Below are 18,584 nucleotides of genomic sequence, written 5' to 3'. Positions count from 1 at the left end.
ATTGTAAACTTAATAGACTGAATAGTTACATGACCCAACAGTAACTTGATGTAGATAAGAAAAAATTGTATTTAGTTTAACCCTTGCCAATGATCCCTAATGGTTTCTTAGCAAATCAAAATCCATCTGCAGCTGAGCTTTCAGAAAAGGGAGTTTACTAACAGTCTGAAAACATTCCTAAGTCAGGTGAAAGTATATGTTAGCAATAATAGTGCAAAGATGAGAAGATCATTATTAGCCATAAATGCTGTTGACAAATATACTGTTACACATTCATAAAAATACTCTGGGATATACAACACACATAGTAATTGTTGCCCAAGTGCAAGTGGTGTTTTCACTTTATAAATTATTTTTATGTCTATTGCTAGAATAAATGAAAGATGGAGCCTCCAGTGGTTCATTAAGTAAAACACGCTGCCATGTGTTACACAAACCCATCAGAAAGGCACCAGGTTTAATATTTGATCTGCGCTGACTTGGCTGACCTTCACCAGGGTAGTCAGTGCTAGAGTTGCTCTTAGCATCGCTGGTTTAGAGATGGGGATAAAATCATCCAGGGTTTCGATGTAGTTATTGGGTGAAGACAAAGTCAAGTTTGGCTGTGATGCCTCTTTCTGCTCTCTATCTTGCTGCACTCATTGTCTACAACAACTGCTTGCACTTCTATAGCATCTTTAATGTAATAAAACACCCCCAGGTACCTCACAAAATAGAGAGTGGACCAAGCAGTAACAGAGAATTAGGAGACTTTACTATTGCTTAGCAAAAAAACAAATTTCAAGGAGGCTTTTAAAGGTGAGCAGCAAGTCAAAGTGTTTAAGGATTGAGTTCCAGAGGGTAGGGCCTACATACCTCAAAACTCTGCCATCAAATGAGGAATGCCTTGAGGTGGGATGCAGAGTTGGATACTGTAGGGCATGGGCTGGGATGTAGGACTGAAGGAGGTTGCAAAGATAGGCTTAGACAATGCACAGAAAAAGTTGTAAACAAAGAAAAGAATTTTGAATTCAGTACGGTGGAGTACATTTTCTGGGAGGGCCTTGTGTGGGCAGAACTTCCTCCCATCCCTACGAGGCCATTGACATAAAGAGTGGCAGGGCCTGGGCAGAAACTCCCTAACTTGCAAGTTCCTGTCCCTGGGCCCTCAATCGGGAACTGGCGAAGCATTGGCGCAAGTATGCCTGGTCTCCTCTTGGCCAAAACCGATGGAAGTGGGGCCCACCCACAGGTCCGTCTGAAGATGAGGAAGGAGAATAAATTTTAATTTTTTAATTTTTTAAAGCAGCCTCCTGACACAGGGAGCCAGCTTCTGCCAGCATTTTGGGTGGCTTTGGCAGCTGGATGCCCCAGATGTGCTGCTGGAGGTCCCTCCCTTGAATCTGCAAACTTCAATGAGGTCACTGGTGGAGTTACATGGTGGGCGTGATCCCGACAAAACTTTGAGGATTGCACCCTGCAGATTTTCTGGGTCAAACAATCAACCAGAAAGAAATTATTTCCTTAGGTGATTTTTTGGGTTCAGCAAGGTGAGAGATGCCAGCACTGGGAAATGAAATGCTTTCTGATTTCAGGCAATCCCAGGTCAAGCTAGCTGCAGAGTAAATCTGCCTCTACTTTAGGAGTCATTTTCAACTTTCTCCTATTGAAGTCAATGAAAAGCAAAGGAAAATTGGGTGGGTGTATAACTGATGTCTAATCTGCTACTGGCAGTTTTCTGTCCCTACTGAAGTTGAAAACGACAACCCTTACCAACAACTTTTAAAGAAGTATTCCCGACATCACCAGTGTGACATTTCACATTTCCCACATCAACTGCTATGGCCTCTCCGAGTGAGGTTGCAGTAGGCACATTGGACCTATGCCAACAGGTACTAGGTTGAGACTTCCTAAACTCACCTCACTCAAAACCCTTACAGCTGACAGTCAAAAGACTTTCATTCCACCAGCCTAGACTGCATTTGAACTCAGGTTCTGAAGGTGAAAGGTCAACATACTAAACTACTGCATCATCCAAGTCCATCTTATTAGAAAAAGATTCTTATAAGCAGTGGTAGAAATTCAAGTTTTCATTGGTAGATTTTCATCTTTACCCCTGGGTGTTAAACACTGCCTGGATGGATTGCAAAGAGGAAACTCTTGCAGGGAGGATCTCACACACGAAACAGAACCAGCCTGATTTTGCTTCCATGTGTTACGAAAAGGAAATGTGAAATTACATTAATGAAGGAATGGTTATCTAAGGTCTCCTGATGGCTCAGCTGGTTATGTGATTAAGTAGTAAAATAGTCTGACAAGGATCACTCTCCAAGCTCACACACGTAGATTGCCCATGTGGCAAGGTACCAGAGGGCATCATCGAGGGTACCCTTGCAAGGAATCATGCCTCCAGAAGTGGGGGAGGGGAATAGTTGCCAGATAGAAGAGATTATTAATTCAATAAATATAAAGAAAAAATATCAGGTGATAAAGAACAGATTAAACAGGTTAACAACATAAACAGCTTTATTAATTGTTAGAATTTGAGAAATATTGCACCAGAAAGTAAATTCCCAAATTATTTGGGGACGGGAAAGAATGGAGCTATGGGAAGGTACTTCTTGCATTTATAGCATATATTCATTACACATGCTGACCTCCCACTCATTCTGAGGGACACTTCATGAAATCACCTTCTTGGCATTCAGTTATTCAGCTGGCATTATTTCTCCCTTGACATTGAGCAACAACAATATATAGATTAGGAGTGAACTCTGACCTTACATCGTGGCTACTTACATATCCACACACCTTCTAGGAGACTTACGTAGTCCATGCACAATTGTCAGTGATGGTGAATGATCAGTAAGATTACATTACAGTATGAACTGTGTGCCCCCACAGAGTCATAACCTTCAGCAGAGGAGGAGAGAACAACTTGCATTTATACAGCATAGTTGCCTTTAATATAGAAAAATGTCACATGGCACTTCACAGAGGTAAAATCAGACAAAAATTGATGCCGAGCCAATGAAGGAGATATTAGGAGGGGTGACCAAAAGCTTGGTCAAAGAGGTGGGTCTTAAGAAGGGTCTTAAAGAAGGAGAGAGAGGTGGTAAAATGGAGGGATTTAAGGAGGGGATTCCAGAGTGTAGAGCCTAAACAGCTGAAGGCACATAGAATCATAGAATCATCCAGTCTGTCCACGTAACTGAAGTCCCTCATCCCTATCATTCTAGTAAATAATGCCAGGATAAATAAACCACATATGCCAGTGGTGGGGCAGAGAGTGGAGCATGGAAGGAAGCCATTCGGTCCATCAAGTCCGCGCCAGCTCTACGCAAGAGCAATCCAGCTAGTCCCACTCACTTCCCTTATCCCTGTAACCCTGCAAATTTTTTCCTTTCAAGTACCTACCCAGTTCCCTTTTGAAGGCCATGATTGAATCTGCCTCCACCACCTCCTCGGGCAGTGCATTCCAGATCCTAACCACTCGCTGTGTAAAAAAGTTTTTTCTCATGTCACCTTTGGTTCTTTTGCAAATCACCTTAAATCTATGTTCTCTGGTCCTTGACCCTTCCGCCAATGGGAACAGTTTCTCTCTACTCTGCCGAGGCCCTTCATGATTTTGAATACCTCTATCAAATCTCCTTGCAACTGTCTCTGTTTCAAGGAGAACAACCCCAGCTTCTCCAGTCTATCCACGTAACTGAAGTCCCTCATCCCTGGAATCATTCTAGTAAATAATGCCAGGATAAATAAACCACATATGCCAGTGGTGGGGCAGAAAGTGGAGCATGCACAAGAGGCCCGAGTCAAATGAATGGGGAGTGCTTGGAAGGCTGTAGGACTAGCAGGAGGTACAGAGGTCGGGAGGGGAGAGGCCATGAAGCGATTAAAGCCAGAGAATGAGAATTTTAAAAATTTGAGGTGTTGGGGGGAACCAGGAGCCAATGTAGGTCAGTGAGCACAGAATAAGGGGTGAGCAGGACTTGGTGCATGGTAGGATATGGGCAGCAGAGTTTTGGAGGCACCCCTGATAATATGATCAGACTTATTAACTATGCAGCAAAAGGAAAGCAGATATGGATTCTAAAGTTATTAATCATTCAGCATTTTTATGTAATTCACAACAACTTGTATTTATGTACGGCCTTTAATGTGGAACAACGTCCCAAGGTGCTTCACAGATAACTATAATTTACTAGCTCATCTGCTGTTGAAACCCTCCTCCATGCCTTTGTTACCTCTAGATTTGACAATTCCAATGCTCTCCTGTCTGGCCTCCCATCTTCCACCCTCCATACACTTGAGCTCATCCAAAACTCTGCTGTCTGTATCTTAACTCGCACCAAGTCCTGTTCACCCATCACCCCTGTGTTCTCTGACCTACATTGACTCAAGATCCAGCAACACCTCGATTTAAAATTCATATCTCTCCATGACCTCACCTCTTCCTATCTCTGTAACGTCCTCTATGTCTACTACCCTCCAAGATCTGATGCAATTATATCGTGTTTTCTTTAATAAAGCGTGATGATTGCAAGTGTGACTATAATGCTTTATAATGAATATTACAATAAATTCTTTATCCAATTTTGATGGAGGCAATTTAGTTTACCACCAGACTTCAATTTAATGTTACTAAATATAGAAAAATGTAACTGTTTGACATATGATTCTCTAACAAGGTGGGACTTCATGGTGGCTGCGCAATAAACCAAAAACTCCCTTTTGCTTTTACTTCTGTGAATTTTATTTTATTTTCTGTGAAAGTCAGAAAAGCATAACATAAAAGTTTTGAAATGAAGATTTTAAACACATTACACTTTTTCATTGAAAATACATCTGTAACCTGCAAGGTTATTATTCAATACCTTTCCAGTAATCAATTCTGAAAATCTCCTGTAGAACTCTCCCACTTCCAGTTTTCATAGTGAAAATACGTGGCAGATGCAGTATAATGTGGATAAATGTGAAGTTATCCACTTTGGAAGGAAAAAAACAGAAAGGCAGAATATTATTTAAATAGTGATCGATTGGGGAATGTTGATGTACAAAGGAACCTGGGTGTCCTTGTACAGCAGTCACTGAAAGCAAATATGCAGGTGCAGCAAGCAGTTAGGAAGGCAAATGGGATGTTGGCCTTCATTGCAAGGGGATGAGTGTACTGGAGCAAGGACATCTTACTGCAGTTATACAGGGCCTTGGTGAGACTATACCTGGAGTATTGTGCGCAGTTTTGGTCTCCTTACCTAAGAAAGGATATACTTGCCATTGAGGGAGTGCAATGAAGGTTCACCAGACTGATTCCTGGGATGGCAGGACTGTCGTATGAGGAGAGATTGAGGCAACTCGACTTGTATTCACTCGAATTTAGAAGAATAAGAGGGGATCTCATTGAAACATAAAATTCTGACAGGGCTAGACAGACTGGATGCAGGGAGGCTGTTTCTCCTGGCTGGGGGGGGGGGGTCCAGAACGAAGGGTCACGGTCTCAGGATACGGGGTAGGGCATTTAGGACTGAGATGAGGAGAAATTTCTTCACTCAGAAGGTGGTGAACCTGTGGAATTCTCTACCACAGAAGGCTGTGGCGGCCAAGTCACTGAATATATTTAAGAAGGAGCTAGATAGATTTCTAGTCACAAAGGAATCAAGGGGTATTGAGATAGAGGATCAGCCATGATCATATTGAATGGCAGAGCAGGCTTGAATGGCCTACTCCTGCTCCTATTTTCTATGTTTCATAGAATCATACAAAGATTACAGCACAGGAGGAGGCCATTCAGCCCATGGAGGCCATGCCAGCTCTATGCAAGAGCAATCCAGCTAGTCCCACTCCCCTGCCCTTCCCTGTAGCCCTGCAAATGTTTTTCTTTCAAGTACTTATCCAGTTTCCCTTTGAAGGCCATGATTGAATCTGCCTCCACCACCCTCTCAAGCAGTGCATTCCAGATCCTAACCACTCACTGTGTAAAAAGGTTTTTCCTCATATCACCTTTGGTTCTTTTGCCAATCACCTTAAATCTATGTCCTCTGGTTCTTGACTCTTCCACCAATGGGAAGAGTCTCTCTCTATCTACTCTGTCTAGACACTTATGATTTTCCTTCTGAAGACTCAAAGTGGCAATCCACCTCCTTGCCTCAATTATTTTTGGCAACAATTATGACCCACTCTTCCCTGTCCCCTCTAAATTCCAGAATTGCCTCCGATGTTACCCTCCAACCCTTTATATGAGGTTGTACCCCCTGTATACATGTGACCATTCTTCATGAAATGGCCTAGGCTCACACATCACTGCCAAGCCCAACCCCATCCTCAACCGCCATCTATATGCTCACTTCTCACTGAATGGCAATTGAGTTTGGGGACTCTGGGCAATGCCACTCTCTAGCCGGTGATATTGAGGTCAATTGTACTTCCCCTATCTGAGACTGATATCTCGGCACAGGAAAAGGATCAAAACTAGGACTGTAGGGTCCTGTACATTATCTACTGAGTTACCAGACCAACTAAAGTGAGCATCTCATCTGTTGCTGCCTCAAGGGTAAACTCTGAAATAACCTTAGGTTGCAAATGCAGTCGAGTCAAACAGTCCATGTTGAAAATGCTGTGAAAGCAGGAGTGCTACTCTGCTGTAAACAAATTTATATAGAATTCTTTCTTAAAATGTAATTGTAATACTAGCGGTTTGATTCTACCACCTACGCCAATTAAGAAACATTCCCTGAAGACTCCCATCATATATTAATGTTCCAGTAAGCGTCTTCAGACTGGTGATCATAGCACATTCTTCTTTGGAGTAGATAATTTCAACATTCTCACACTCTGGTCCCAGTCAAAAAGTCTTGAAAACCTGGCATATTGATCAAACAGCAGTAGTATGAATAAATGAAATAGCATTTAATTCTTGAAACTGTAATTAGTTTCAAATTTCTTTCAAGATGAACTACTCTTATGATCCTGATTTTTCCACATAGGTGCCTTTAAGCTACTAGACTTCATGTAGACAGTTGAATTAATATCCAGTATCAGATCAGTGCTGCTTCTGAATGAAACCAAGTACCGCCCTGTAGAAAAATAATGCAGTTATTAATCTGGCCAAATTAAGTTCCCAATATTAACAAATGCTGCACTTAGTATCAACATTCCAGATTTTGCAGAAATCAAAAATGTTTGCCATCCGTACAGAAACTATTCAGAGGAGGCAGTCTTGAACATGTAGTACCATGCAATTGACTACATTCTAATTTATAAACTTTACCTAAACTTTTAAAGTAAACACAACCGTGAGCAATCACTATCCAGTTTAATTTGTGAAGACAGAAAAAACGTTAACTATCCCACTGGCTCTTTTCATTGTGAGTAATCCCACGAATGGTTGTAGCCCAGTAATTAATGCACCATAAATACATCTGAGCATGTGTGGCGGTCTGGCTTCTTGCACGCAAGAACAACATGAGCAAGCAGTGTAACCGCAGCTCCCTCCCTACGTTGCTTCTAAAGTCAATACTGCTCAGTTTGGTGCTAAATGCCCGGACCATAAATCTCCTGCTTATTTTTTAAAAATTAGTCAAGGAATACTATGATAGTCAATGACAGAATTGGAGGGTTTTGCTGAAAGTAAAATTGTTGTGCAATAGATGCTACCATATAAAAAAAAACTATGGGAATATCACGACTGAATATTTTTAGCAACTCCATCCATTGAATTAGTGAACTGCTCATGGGTTAGCCTCCAGTTTTGGAGGGCTGCTTTATACTGGCACCTCCAAAACCCAATCGGAGTTGGTAAAGATTTTTTAGATTCACATCATGGTGATGGCATAATGCATGTGCACAAATCAGTTCAGTTAATTTTGTGGCCATTAAAATATTTTATTATATCCAGTAGGAACAACCAATTGGGGAATCATCTTAGACATTAATGTTTTTTTCTCCCTTACCCTGGTTTGACTTTGCCCTTGGGGATCTCAACTGCAGACAATTGTGTTTACATTGCTGCCCGAGACCTTCACTTTGGGTTTGGAACCAGTTAGGTTCCAAAGTTAGGTTGGGAGATCAATTAGATCTACCTTTTTAGCTCAGCATCTTTAGTATTGCACTGAAGTAGGAACCACTTCGCAGCAATGCTATAGATGGTGCTATGAAACAGCTATATACATCAGCATATTATCAATATTGAATGTTCTTTTTCACTCATCTCCCATGTGCTGTCCCTATATCCAAAAACAATATTCAACTCCTTTCAAAGTCTCTGCTGGCTGTGTTTATTGTGTTGGAAGCAGTCATTCTACTCATAAGAAACTCATCTTAAGCCCCATATTCCCTATAATTTAATCCTATATTATATTTTCCACACAAACTTTGTTACAATTATGTGGATATGATTTAACCCTACATTTTATATGTTTATGCTATTTGCCAAGCTACTGTGCTAGGCCATTAAGGTAATTGGGTGCAAAGTCATAAAGTAAGTACTCCAGTCCAGAGTCATAAAACTATAATCTAATTGTATGCTCTATTCCTGCCTCCATTATATGGTTAATAGGTCCATCATTGCCTTTTCTGCTGCCAGCCTGTGAAACTCACTTACACTTAGTAAAGCCAATCCTCAGCAGTATATAAACTGTCAATTCATGGTCACAACTAAAACACATCCAAAATTGGGATAGTTCATTGCCTCCTGAATTTTTATGCTATTTGCTCTTTTAAAAAAATATTCCATCTTGTAGCAGCTGTCATATTAGTTTACCCTAATACTTATGTCATTCCAAATTCATCAGATTTTTCTGCGCTAGCACTAACCAGTAGAGCTAATTTCATGAGATATTGGTCCTTATTACAGTTGCCATCAGCTGCACCAAAGAGGAAAAAAATAACTGTACCAGACCATGTTGTCTGATGGGTAATAATGAAGCTTTGGCACTGTTGTTGAGAGTGGCAGATTGCTGCAGCCTCCTCTCTATTATAGACTGACAGCAAACAACCCTGGTGGTTGTAAGATGGCCAGCATTTGTAGTCAGTATTTTCTTGAATGCGAAATCCCTCAAATATCTTATAATCTGAAAGACAGTAACAGCAAAAGTGTTACACATTTTACCTTTCATGCATCAGCACAATTGAGCTTTGAAGTTACATCCAAATGTGAATTGAACAATGTCAGAATTCAAAACCTGAAATTGCTCTGGACTATAATCCATTTAGCACCTCCAAATGTAGAAGTCATCTAATTGTGCTCCCTTAATTTTAAGCAAGATCAGTAATAAGTGCAGCACATTAATATTTACAAATATCTGGTCAACAGGATAGGTTTATCAAAAATATTGCAAAGTATTGGATATCAAATTCCATTATTTGCATACTACATCTTGACCACTAGCTGTGATGCCACACACGCACCCCTACTACAAATTAAAATCTTTGACAAAAGTTACACACTTGTGATATAAATGGACCATTTAATTTAGTGATTTGATATAGAATTTATCCCAGTTGAGATATGCATGTGCAAATATATAGTGAAAAAAAATCACACATCTTCCAACTTAGAGTCACTGCAATACCACAAAGCCTTCTCTGCATGACATAATAGAGAGGCACAAAATACAGGTGGCATAGCAGCACTGTTTATCAGAGCACCAGCACATCGTTCAATTCATCATCTGAGCTACAATGGGCATCAAAGTGTCAAAGAGATTGTGTGGCATCTATGTGGAAAGGAAGGAGTAAGATCAGCAGCAAAATAGGTTTGTGTTGTCTGGATGGTACCTTTTGCCTCATTGTAGCCATCCAAACAGAATTGATACTGACCTGGAAACAAACTGCCGCCCTGTGCACTTGGCAGTGGAGGCATGAAAGTGAGATGCGCGTGAATTGAAAATACACTGAAAATATTGCAAAGAGTATAGAGAAAACCTGTTGAGTCAGTTCAGATGATTTTTTATTGCATTTAAAAAGAGTTGTATGAATTACTTAGATGGGGATGGATCAAGGTGAATCTCATTCTTAGAATTCTGTATCAAATGCTTGAACACAAAATATGTCAAATTATCCCCATGATATTGGGACCTACATTAAGATTTTTGTAGATGTTTCAAGTGTGTATTTGGCCAATCTATAATGATGAAAGTTCACATTAGTTCCATTACAAATAAAATATATTTTCTTTTCCATCTATATCTGTGCAGTGTGATATGCCATTAGAAGGCCTGAGTTATACTGCTAATTCATTCAGCGGGTCACACAGATCAGCTTTTTTTTTTTATTCGTTCATGGGATTTGGGCATCGCTGGCGAGGCCGGCATTTATTGCCCATCCCTAATTGCCCTTGAGAAGGCTGCAAGGAGGATTTGTATCCGAGAAAGACTTTTTGTCCCCGCTGAAGGAATAATAAATTGGGGGAAGGAGGTAAGAATATTAAATCTAAAGCAATACCTTCCAGCCAGGACTGAGAATGATTAATACGATACAGTCCAGATTTGTAAAGATGCAACACTTCTTCAAAAGTTTCTAGCGTTTTATTAATCCCATATCGTAGGTCTCCTGGGGGCAATATAAAAGAAACAGTCAATTGTCGACGTTACCACTTCTCCATGGAAAAAAAATGCAAGTAAAGACAGTCATTACCTGTTGCATTCATAATTTCATACAGGAGAGGCCTTAAGGCAGAGGGTGCACTGTAGGGCAGCAGGTATGTGAAAAAATACCTTTAAAAGGAAATGGAAAACATTAATGGAGCAAACGCAGACAAAACTCAACACAAAAATATACATGTGGAATGTATATGGGTAGAATACAAGTGAATTTAATCGTTATGTGAAAGGAAATTAGAATTTCAGTTTTAATGGCTGTGTTGAAATGACAGTGAACATCAGAAGTTAAAAATGTACAGGAAACGCGACTGTCATGGACAATGTCCAGGTTTGTAGATACCTGAATGCGTTGTAAAGGTTTCTTTTTTCGTTTATTCTTTGACATTTCCCTTCGGCTGAACATTGAAGATTGAAATTCCTGGTGGGAAACTCCAGTACACAGTCACTGTCTGTCTTGCAGGAAAGTTCTTCCGTGCTGACATCGTCCAAGTCCGTCACTTTGAGTTCTCCGTCCACAATGACAAATTGACGCGGCTGGAAATCCAACAGAAGCACCGACCCAAAAGGCGAGTGAGCCAAGTAATGGAGCAGCTTCACTAGACTAAGACAAATCTGAAACAGATACAGCGCAGCATAGTACAAGCACGTTATCCTGGAACCGATACAGTCTACCCCGAAAATATAGGAATCATGACACCTGTAAAACGCCCCGGGGCATTCATTAGCATCTAAAAGCGGAAGTGCTGCCCGAAATTTTTGGGGGTCAACAAGTGTACTGCTAATCGTTTTTGTTTGCCAAGCGTTAATATTAAGCAGTTGGACAACACATTATAAATTCTTCTTGGGAAGCCCTCGTGGCTCAGTGGTTACAGCATTTTTTGAGTGCAATACTGAGCCGAACAGATTAGGATAGTTGTAGGTTCCCATGTTCACCATGGAGGCTCACACATGTAGAATGGGCGGTCGGGTCAGGTACCCGAAGGAACCGTGGCCCTGCAGTTCTTTATAAAAAGGGGAGAAATTTGGTGGGAAAATATCCTTTTAGCATTAGAGGAATGTGACTTTAAAATATAATTCTAACAGACTGAATGTTTCGACCGCTTTTTTAATTGATTTGTACAGTTTTGTATTCTAACTCTTGAGTGACGATATTCCTTTCCTATGAGTTTTGTTGGTGTGTTTGCCTGACTTAGAAGCTATTTCAATAACTAACCTTCAGCCGGTGGGTCTAGCTCTATCTACAGAACGGGTCAGTTTCAACCGGACCTTGTGAAACTGACAAACGCCTTCACTCACTGTAGATTTAGTAATGGTGAATTCTCCCGTGTGACTCCTCTCTGCAATGACACACACACGCCAGTTTTGCCCGGTTTTGTGCCTAAGACCTATTGATAATTAGTTATCCCATTTGGAGTACTGCATTCAGTTCTGGCCGCATCTCAGAAACGATATATTGGCCTTGGAGAGGATGCAGCACAGTTTCACCAGAATGATATGGGGGCTAAAAGGATTAAATTATGAGGAGCAGTTGCATAGACTAGGCTTGTATTCCCTTGAATATAGAAGATTAAGGGGTTATCTAATTGAAGTGTTTAAGATGATCAAAAGGAGTTGAAAGGGTAGGTAGAGAGAAGTTATTTCCTCTGGTGGGAGGAGTCTAGAACAAGGGGTCAAAACCTTGATTAGAGCTAGGCCATTCAGGGGTGATGTCAGAGAGCACTTCTTCACTGAAAGAGTTGTGGAGATCATAACCACTGCTCCCAATTTTTCAGTCAGCAGGTGCTGATAATGGTTCTGCTGTTGCCATTTACAGCTCCTCTAGACCCATCTTTGAGAATCATATAAAGGTTACAGCATGGAAGGAGGCCATTTGGCCCATCAAGTCAACACTGGCTCTATGCAAGAGCAATCCATTACCTGTCCCATTACAACCCTCCTTGCCTTGCACCATCATCCCTTTTATCATTTAATCACTCCTGCTCTCCACCCTATCACAGACCTTCCCTTTTGTTCTTTCCACACCTCCCTCCACCCCCATTTGCCTGGCTCTGGAATTCTCACCCCCAAAAAGCTGTTGAGGCTAGGTCAAATGGAAATTTCAAAATTGAGATTATAGATTTTCAAAAGCAAAATACTGCAGATGCTGAAAATCTGAAATAAGAACAGAAAAAGCTGGGAATACTCTAAGTCAGGAGACATCTGTGAAGAAAGAAACAGAGTTATCATTTCAGGTCAATGACCTTTCGTCAGAACTGGAAAAGTTAAAGATAACAGTTTTTAAGCAAGTACAGAGCCAGGCAAATGAGTGTGGGTGGAGGGGGAGGTGTGGAAAGAACAAAAGGGAAGGTCTGTGATAGGGTGGAGGGCACAAGTGATTAAATGACAAAAAAGGGATGATGGTGCAAGGCAAGGAGGGTGGTAATGGGACAAGTAATGGATTGCTCTTGCATAGAGCCTGCGTTGACACGATGGGCCAAATAGCCTCCTTCCATGCTGTAACCTTTATATGATTCTAGAAGATGGGTCTAGAGGAGCTGTAAATGGCAACAGCAGAACCATTATCAGCACCTGCTGTCCAAAAAACTGGGAGCAGTGGTTATGATCTGAAATTGTTAATTGATAGATTTTTTGTTAGGCAAGGGTATTAAGGGTTATAGATACATATCAGCCATGATCTAACTGAATAGCAGAACAGGTTTGAGGGGCTGAATGGCCTACTATTGTTCCTATGTTTCATTTTCTTACCCTAAATCTCTCTTCCCAAGGAGTTTGCAAAAGCTGAATCATCTCCACTGGAGTTCCCAGTTCCATCACTGCAGTTATTACAGGCCCATCTTCCAAACTACCATAGTAGCACTGACCATATAACTATATGGGGACAAAGGCTAAATTAGATAGGAATTACATACCAAAAACACAAGGACACAAAGTCAATGTAATGCTTTCATGTCAACATCATAGATAACAAACATAAACTTGTCCCATCCTATGGGTTGTCTTCATCAAACAGAACAACAACAACATCTACTTGCATTTATATAGTGCCTTTAAACATAGTAAAACATCCTAAGGACTTCACAGGAGCATAAATCAGACAAAAAAGTTGACACCATGCCAAAGAAGGAGACATAAGGACAAATGATCAAAAGTTTGATCAAAGAGGTGGGTTTTAAGGAGCATCTTAAAGGAAAAGAGAGAGAGGTGGAGAGCTTAGGGCCTAGACAGCACACAGCCTAAACAGAGGACCAGCATTTCCAGATATTCCTGCCCAGTAACAAATTAATCTGGGCAGAATCAAATAGCACAAAAGATTGCAGAATTTTAAGCATAAGTGAGTTGCACCCATAACTACTTTATGCTCAAGTATCTGTGATCTCAAGCTAGTTCAACAGTCTCTTCACCCAAACCCATCCCCACTCACAAAACTACCCAAGTTTAGTTTTTAATTGAGTTGTATCAAAAACAGCTTTTTACTTTTTAAAAAAAACCACTCAGCTCAAAAGTGTGGGATGGAAGTACAGCCAGGTTTTTTCTGTGTGTTTTTAGCCCCCCCCCAAGTTGAAAAAGGCAAGTTTCTGTTGATGAACCTCCTGAATGAGCACAATCACATTGCATCAGATTCCCAGGCACACAAGCACCTGTGGTCACATTAATCCAGCCATAATCACCTGCCCAGCTGTCAATTGAAGCTAAAGGTCTTGACCTGTTGCAGCAGAAATATCAGTTAGTTAATTGATGACCAGCAGTCGTTTGGAACCGCTGCTGCTGTAATCATCAATTAATTAATTTAAACAGAAAACCCAGTACTGCTTCCCTTGTCATCTCCAGCCTCACTCTGAAGGGGAATTGTTTTCCTTTACCTTTTATATTACCTCACTCTAGCACCTTGAAGCCTCATTGGTCCTGTTCTCGCTTTTTGTCACTTGTCCGAATATCTCTTTATGTGGCTCGGTGTCAAATTTTGTTCAATAATACTCCTGTAAAGCGCCTTGGGATGTTTTATTACATTAAAGGCGCTATATAAATGCAAGTTGTTGTTGTTCCAGTCACCAATGGAATACCTTCGATTACACTACTCGATTGCGCTGATTCATGGGAGATTTTACATTCAGGCTTATGCTAATAAGATTAGGCACAAACTTGGGCGTAACTTCACCTTGGCAAAACCAGCGCAGTGTCGGGTGCAATTTGCTGATTGCGCCCCTAGCGGAAACTCCAGACCCTCATCCCATTAACAAACCTCTGACACTGCTTGTGAAGTTGAATTCTTTTGGAATACAATACTGCTCACATAAAAACGATCACAATATAAACAAATGAGGTATTAACCAATAAGGTTTCTAATAAAGACGTCCAGTTAAAAACAATCACAATTCAAACCCAACAGGAATAAGAAAGGAGTTGTGGATAGTGGTTTGTAAATAGTTTACTCCCGTACTGTGCAATCCAGGATGTGATTGACCAAAGTAACGTGAGAATACTGCAATAGGAACAACAGAAGCACTGGTCGAGGAGGCAAATTCTATCTTTATTGTACAGGATTCTTGGATTTTTCCGTGCCTTGGGGATTACAAACTTATTGTTTACAATTAGAGACATTAGTTTATAGTAACTGAATAAGTTAAATTCTGATTCTGCTGTAGTGCGACTTTTACCATATTTCTGGGATGGAAATCCGTGATTAGGACCATTTTTCTGTAAAACCCATAAATCATTCCTGAACATTTAACCTACGAATTGAAGGAATGCGAACACTAGCAACGTGTTACCCGATCTTTAGAACAATGATAAATTAATACATTCTTAAATGATTAGAAAGCGACAACTCTCACCATCCCCACTACTGAATAATACGAATATAGTTCTACTATATATAGATTATCTATAAACAGCAATCATATTCACTTTGAATTCTGCCAATTGCCTCGCTATTTTATTAAATTAAATGTTACGTCTGCACAATTATAAGTAAATTAATTATAATAACGAATTATATTTTAAGTGCCTTTAACGTAAAAAAAAGTCCTACAAATGGAGATGGATGGGTAAGATGAATTTTGTCAAGTATGAGCTACTGACTTTAATTAAAAGGAATCTGTGCCACAATTCAGTGGGAGATAGGGTTACCTGGATGATATTCGGATGCCGAAGTTTTTGGAGCAGAGTAATTTCCTTGATGATTTTATAAGCTGCCAGTCTGTAACAATCCCTAGCTTGCCCATAACGCCGAATACAACGCATTACTTCGTCCCCCTGGCTGTTAACAGCTTTCAGAGCGATGGCGGTGCCGTCCTGCAGATTCCCTCTGAGAACAGTTTTAGTATAACCAGAGCCCAGGAATTCAATTCCTGTGATGTTCCTAAAGTCACTACATCCGACAGTACCCCTGATCAGATTACCCGCAGCTCTTCTCGTTTTCTCCCACAAAACACTGAAGACATCGACAGCAGTGTGAGATCTTCCGAATGAGGATTCCCGAGCACGGTAGGAATCAGAAAAGCCCACAGGTTGTCCTTTAGGCAGTGGTTGGCGTACGGGTTCTTGATAACGAATAATTTCTTCTACTCTTTCTTCTATTTGGTCCACGAGTTCACGTTGCCGAGAGCTAAAGAGCGACTCATGATTGCCAGAAACCCAACTTCTTTCAGCGGCACCCCTTCGCCACTGAGAGCTAGTGGATAATTTCAGAATCAGAAGTGCTACAGTGAAAAAGAGAGCTGCAGAAACAAAAACGAAGTAAAGCTTTCTCATCATGACAATCTTGCGCCGGGCCATTGCTGAAATGGCATTACTGCATCTGGTTGTAACAGGCTGTCACAGCAAACCCAACTGTTCCCAATCCATGCCAGATATCCGATCCTTCCCACAACATCCCGGAGGCGTGTCTCTGACCTGCTCCTCCCTCCCGAATACTGTACATACATAATTACCTGGGCGCAGCCCACGGCGCATCATGAACTATTTTATTGTACAGTCAATTAACTGATGTGTAACTGTAATTTACACATTTCATTTCTTGCTATATCATGGTTACGTTATTTGGGGGAAGGGTTCTCTGTGCAGCTTTAACATGCTCGGTCGATTGCTATGAGCATGCCTTTGAAGATTATATCTTGTTTGTGTTTCACTGAAGAGTACGGTTAAAAACTTTAAAAAGAGCTTAATCGTTACTTTAAATGTTTAATGTTTTATTGATGTGGATGACGCCTAAACATGAAATACTGCCTAAACTGACATTAATCGTTTAAATGCAGACATCGTAACTTTTTGATTCCCTGGTTAATGAAGTAGTTATGGGCGGAATGCAGTTATTAATACCCAAATGCCATAACAATGGCTGTACCGAAAACAGAGAACACTTCTCACACCATATTGGCACTAAAAAGCATCTCTTCTGTATCTTTCAAAGGATGAGGTGTCCTAGTGAAATGCCCCTGGATTTTATGGGTCGTTAGTTTCTCCCATCCAACCAACGCCAATGGATTCCAAATCTTTAGGAGAGATTTATTTCTCACAGCTCTGCTCTCTGACCAACGCTGTGAAAAATGTTGGCATTCTGCTCGACTCAGCTAAGTTTCAAACTTACACCCTTTCCATCAACGGACAGCTTACTTTCACCTCTTTGACATTGCCCGCTTCTGCTCTGCTGTTGCTGAGACCCTAGTCCGTGTCTTTCGTAGCTCTAGTTTTGATTTCTCCTTTCTGGCTTCCCATCCTCCACTCTTCATAAAAACTCCAACGTATTCATAACTCAGCTGCCAGCAAACTGTCCCGCACAAAAATGTTTGCCCATCACCTCCATCCTTACTGGCCTCTGCAGTCTCCTTTAGCCTTATGTCCCCCACCTGTACCTTTCAGTTTTCTAAGTCTGGCCTTCTTGTACATCCCCCCACCACTGGTGGCAGAGCTTTAAACCACCTGGATCTTATTCTCTGGAATTCCCTCTTTAAACCACCCTGCCTCTCCACTTCCCTCTCCAGCTTTAAAAATGTTCTCAAAACCCTTCTTTCCAACTAAACTTTCAGTCACAATTCGTAATTTCTCCTCCACATGGATCATCATTCATTCCTTTTATCTATTTGTATTCTTGTTATTCTCCCTCCCCCATGTAAATCACCTTGGGTCATTTTCCACGTTAAAGGTGATCTATATATGCAAGTTGTCATTGCATTTAAAGATTTTTTAAAAATATATTTTTTTTGTATACATATGAAAACCTTTTTGGAAGAAACTTCTATTTTGTTCAAAGCAATTTTGGATTCAAAAATAGATTACTATGTAATCGGGGTTTTGCACGCAGTTCAAACTTAAATCCATTTATGGTTGAATTGTTTTGAGAATCTGCATCTCTGTCAACTACTTTTTCTTTTTTAATACATTGATTTTTTTTCCAAATGCTATGAATTTTGTGCTCATCAAGTGAGGGATGTTAGTGTTTTTCACTTCAGACACCTCATGTTGATTTTAAAAACCTCATAATATGTAGTTCATATTATGCAGAGTACAACTTTGACTGTGTCTCCAATAATGAGGCTCAGCCCCAACCTCAGAAAAGCCAGTTTGGCAATTTTCCAATTTGCCTTTCTGAGTGAGATTGCCAATTAGACACAAGTTCATTCTTGTGCTGTGGGTCCATACTCACTAGAAACAGGATTTCGACTTCCCAAACTCATTTCAGACAGGATCCTAAAAGCCAGCAGAGAAATGAGCTTTCATTTGATAAGCCTGGGCTAGATTTCTTTTACGTTATCTTGTATGATATTTTTGTTTTATTATTATTGTTTTGTCATCACAAATAATACTCTTATTGCAGTCATTTTGTAAAGACTAATATATTAGGCTATAAATGAGTGGTCTACCAAAACATAATAAAAGATTGATATCTTCTTGCCTTAAGTGCATTATCTTGTATCCACCTTCCTTGTCATTACCATGAATGAAAGATAACAAAATCTAAAGATTACTTTCTTTGGTGTTCTCTTGGTCGTTACACAATCTAATGGTTAA

The 18,584-nt window shown here is 40.5% G+C and overlaps 1 protein-coding gene across 1 annotated transcript; it reads right to left on the bottom strand.

Moving 5' to 3' along the window:
* Nucleotides 1–6,921: 6,921 nt before the first annotated feature.
* On the bottom strand, nt 6,922–16,328 carry LOC137326781 (extracellular tyrosine-protein kinase PKDCC-like). The gene is made up of 7 exons (XM_067992176.1): nt 15,705–16,328; nt 13,323–13,445; nt 10,918–11,189; nt 10,612–10,691; nt 10,420–10,527; nt 8,871–9,047; nt 6,922–7,052 (listed from the first exon to the last, which is right to left on the bottom strand). The coding sequence occupies exons 1-7, from the start codon at nt 16,326–16,328 to the stop codon at nt 6,922–6,924; spliced, it is 1,515 nt and encodes a 504-aa protein (XP_067848277.1).
* Nucleotides 16,329–18,584: the final 2,256 nt, after the last annotated feature.

Source organism: Heptranchias perlo, chromosome 10 (genome assembly GCF_035084215.1).
Source record: "Heptranchias perlo isolate sHepPer1 chromosome 10, sHepPer1.hap1, whole genome shotgun sequence".
NCBI lineage: Eukaryota > Metazoa > Chordata > Chondrichthyes > Hexanchiformes > Hexanchidae > Heptranchias > Heptranchias perlo.
The sequence above is the reverse complement of the archived record's forward strand: the minus strand, read 5'-3'. Positions and strand labels throughout refer to the sequence as shown.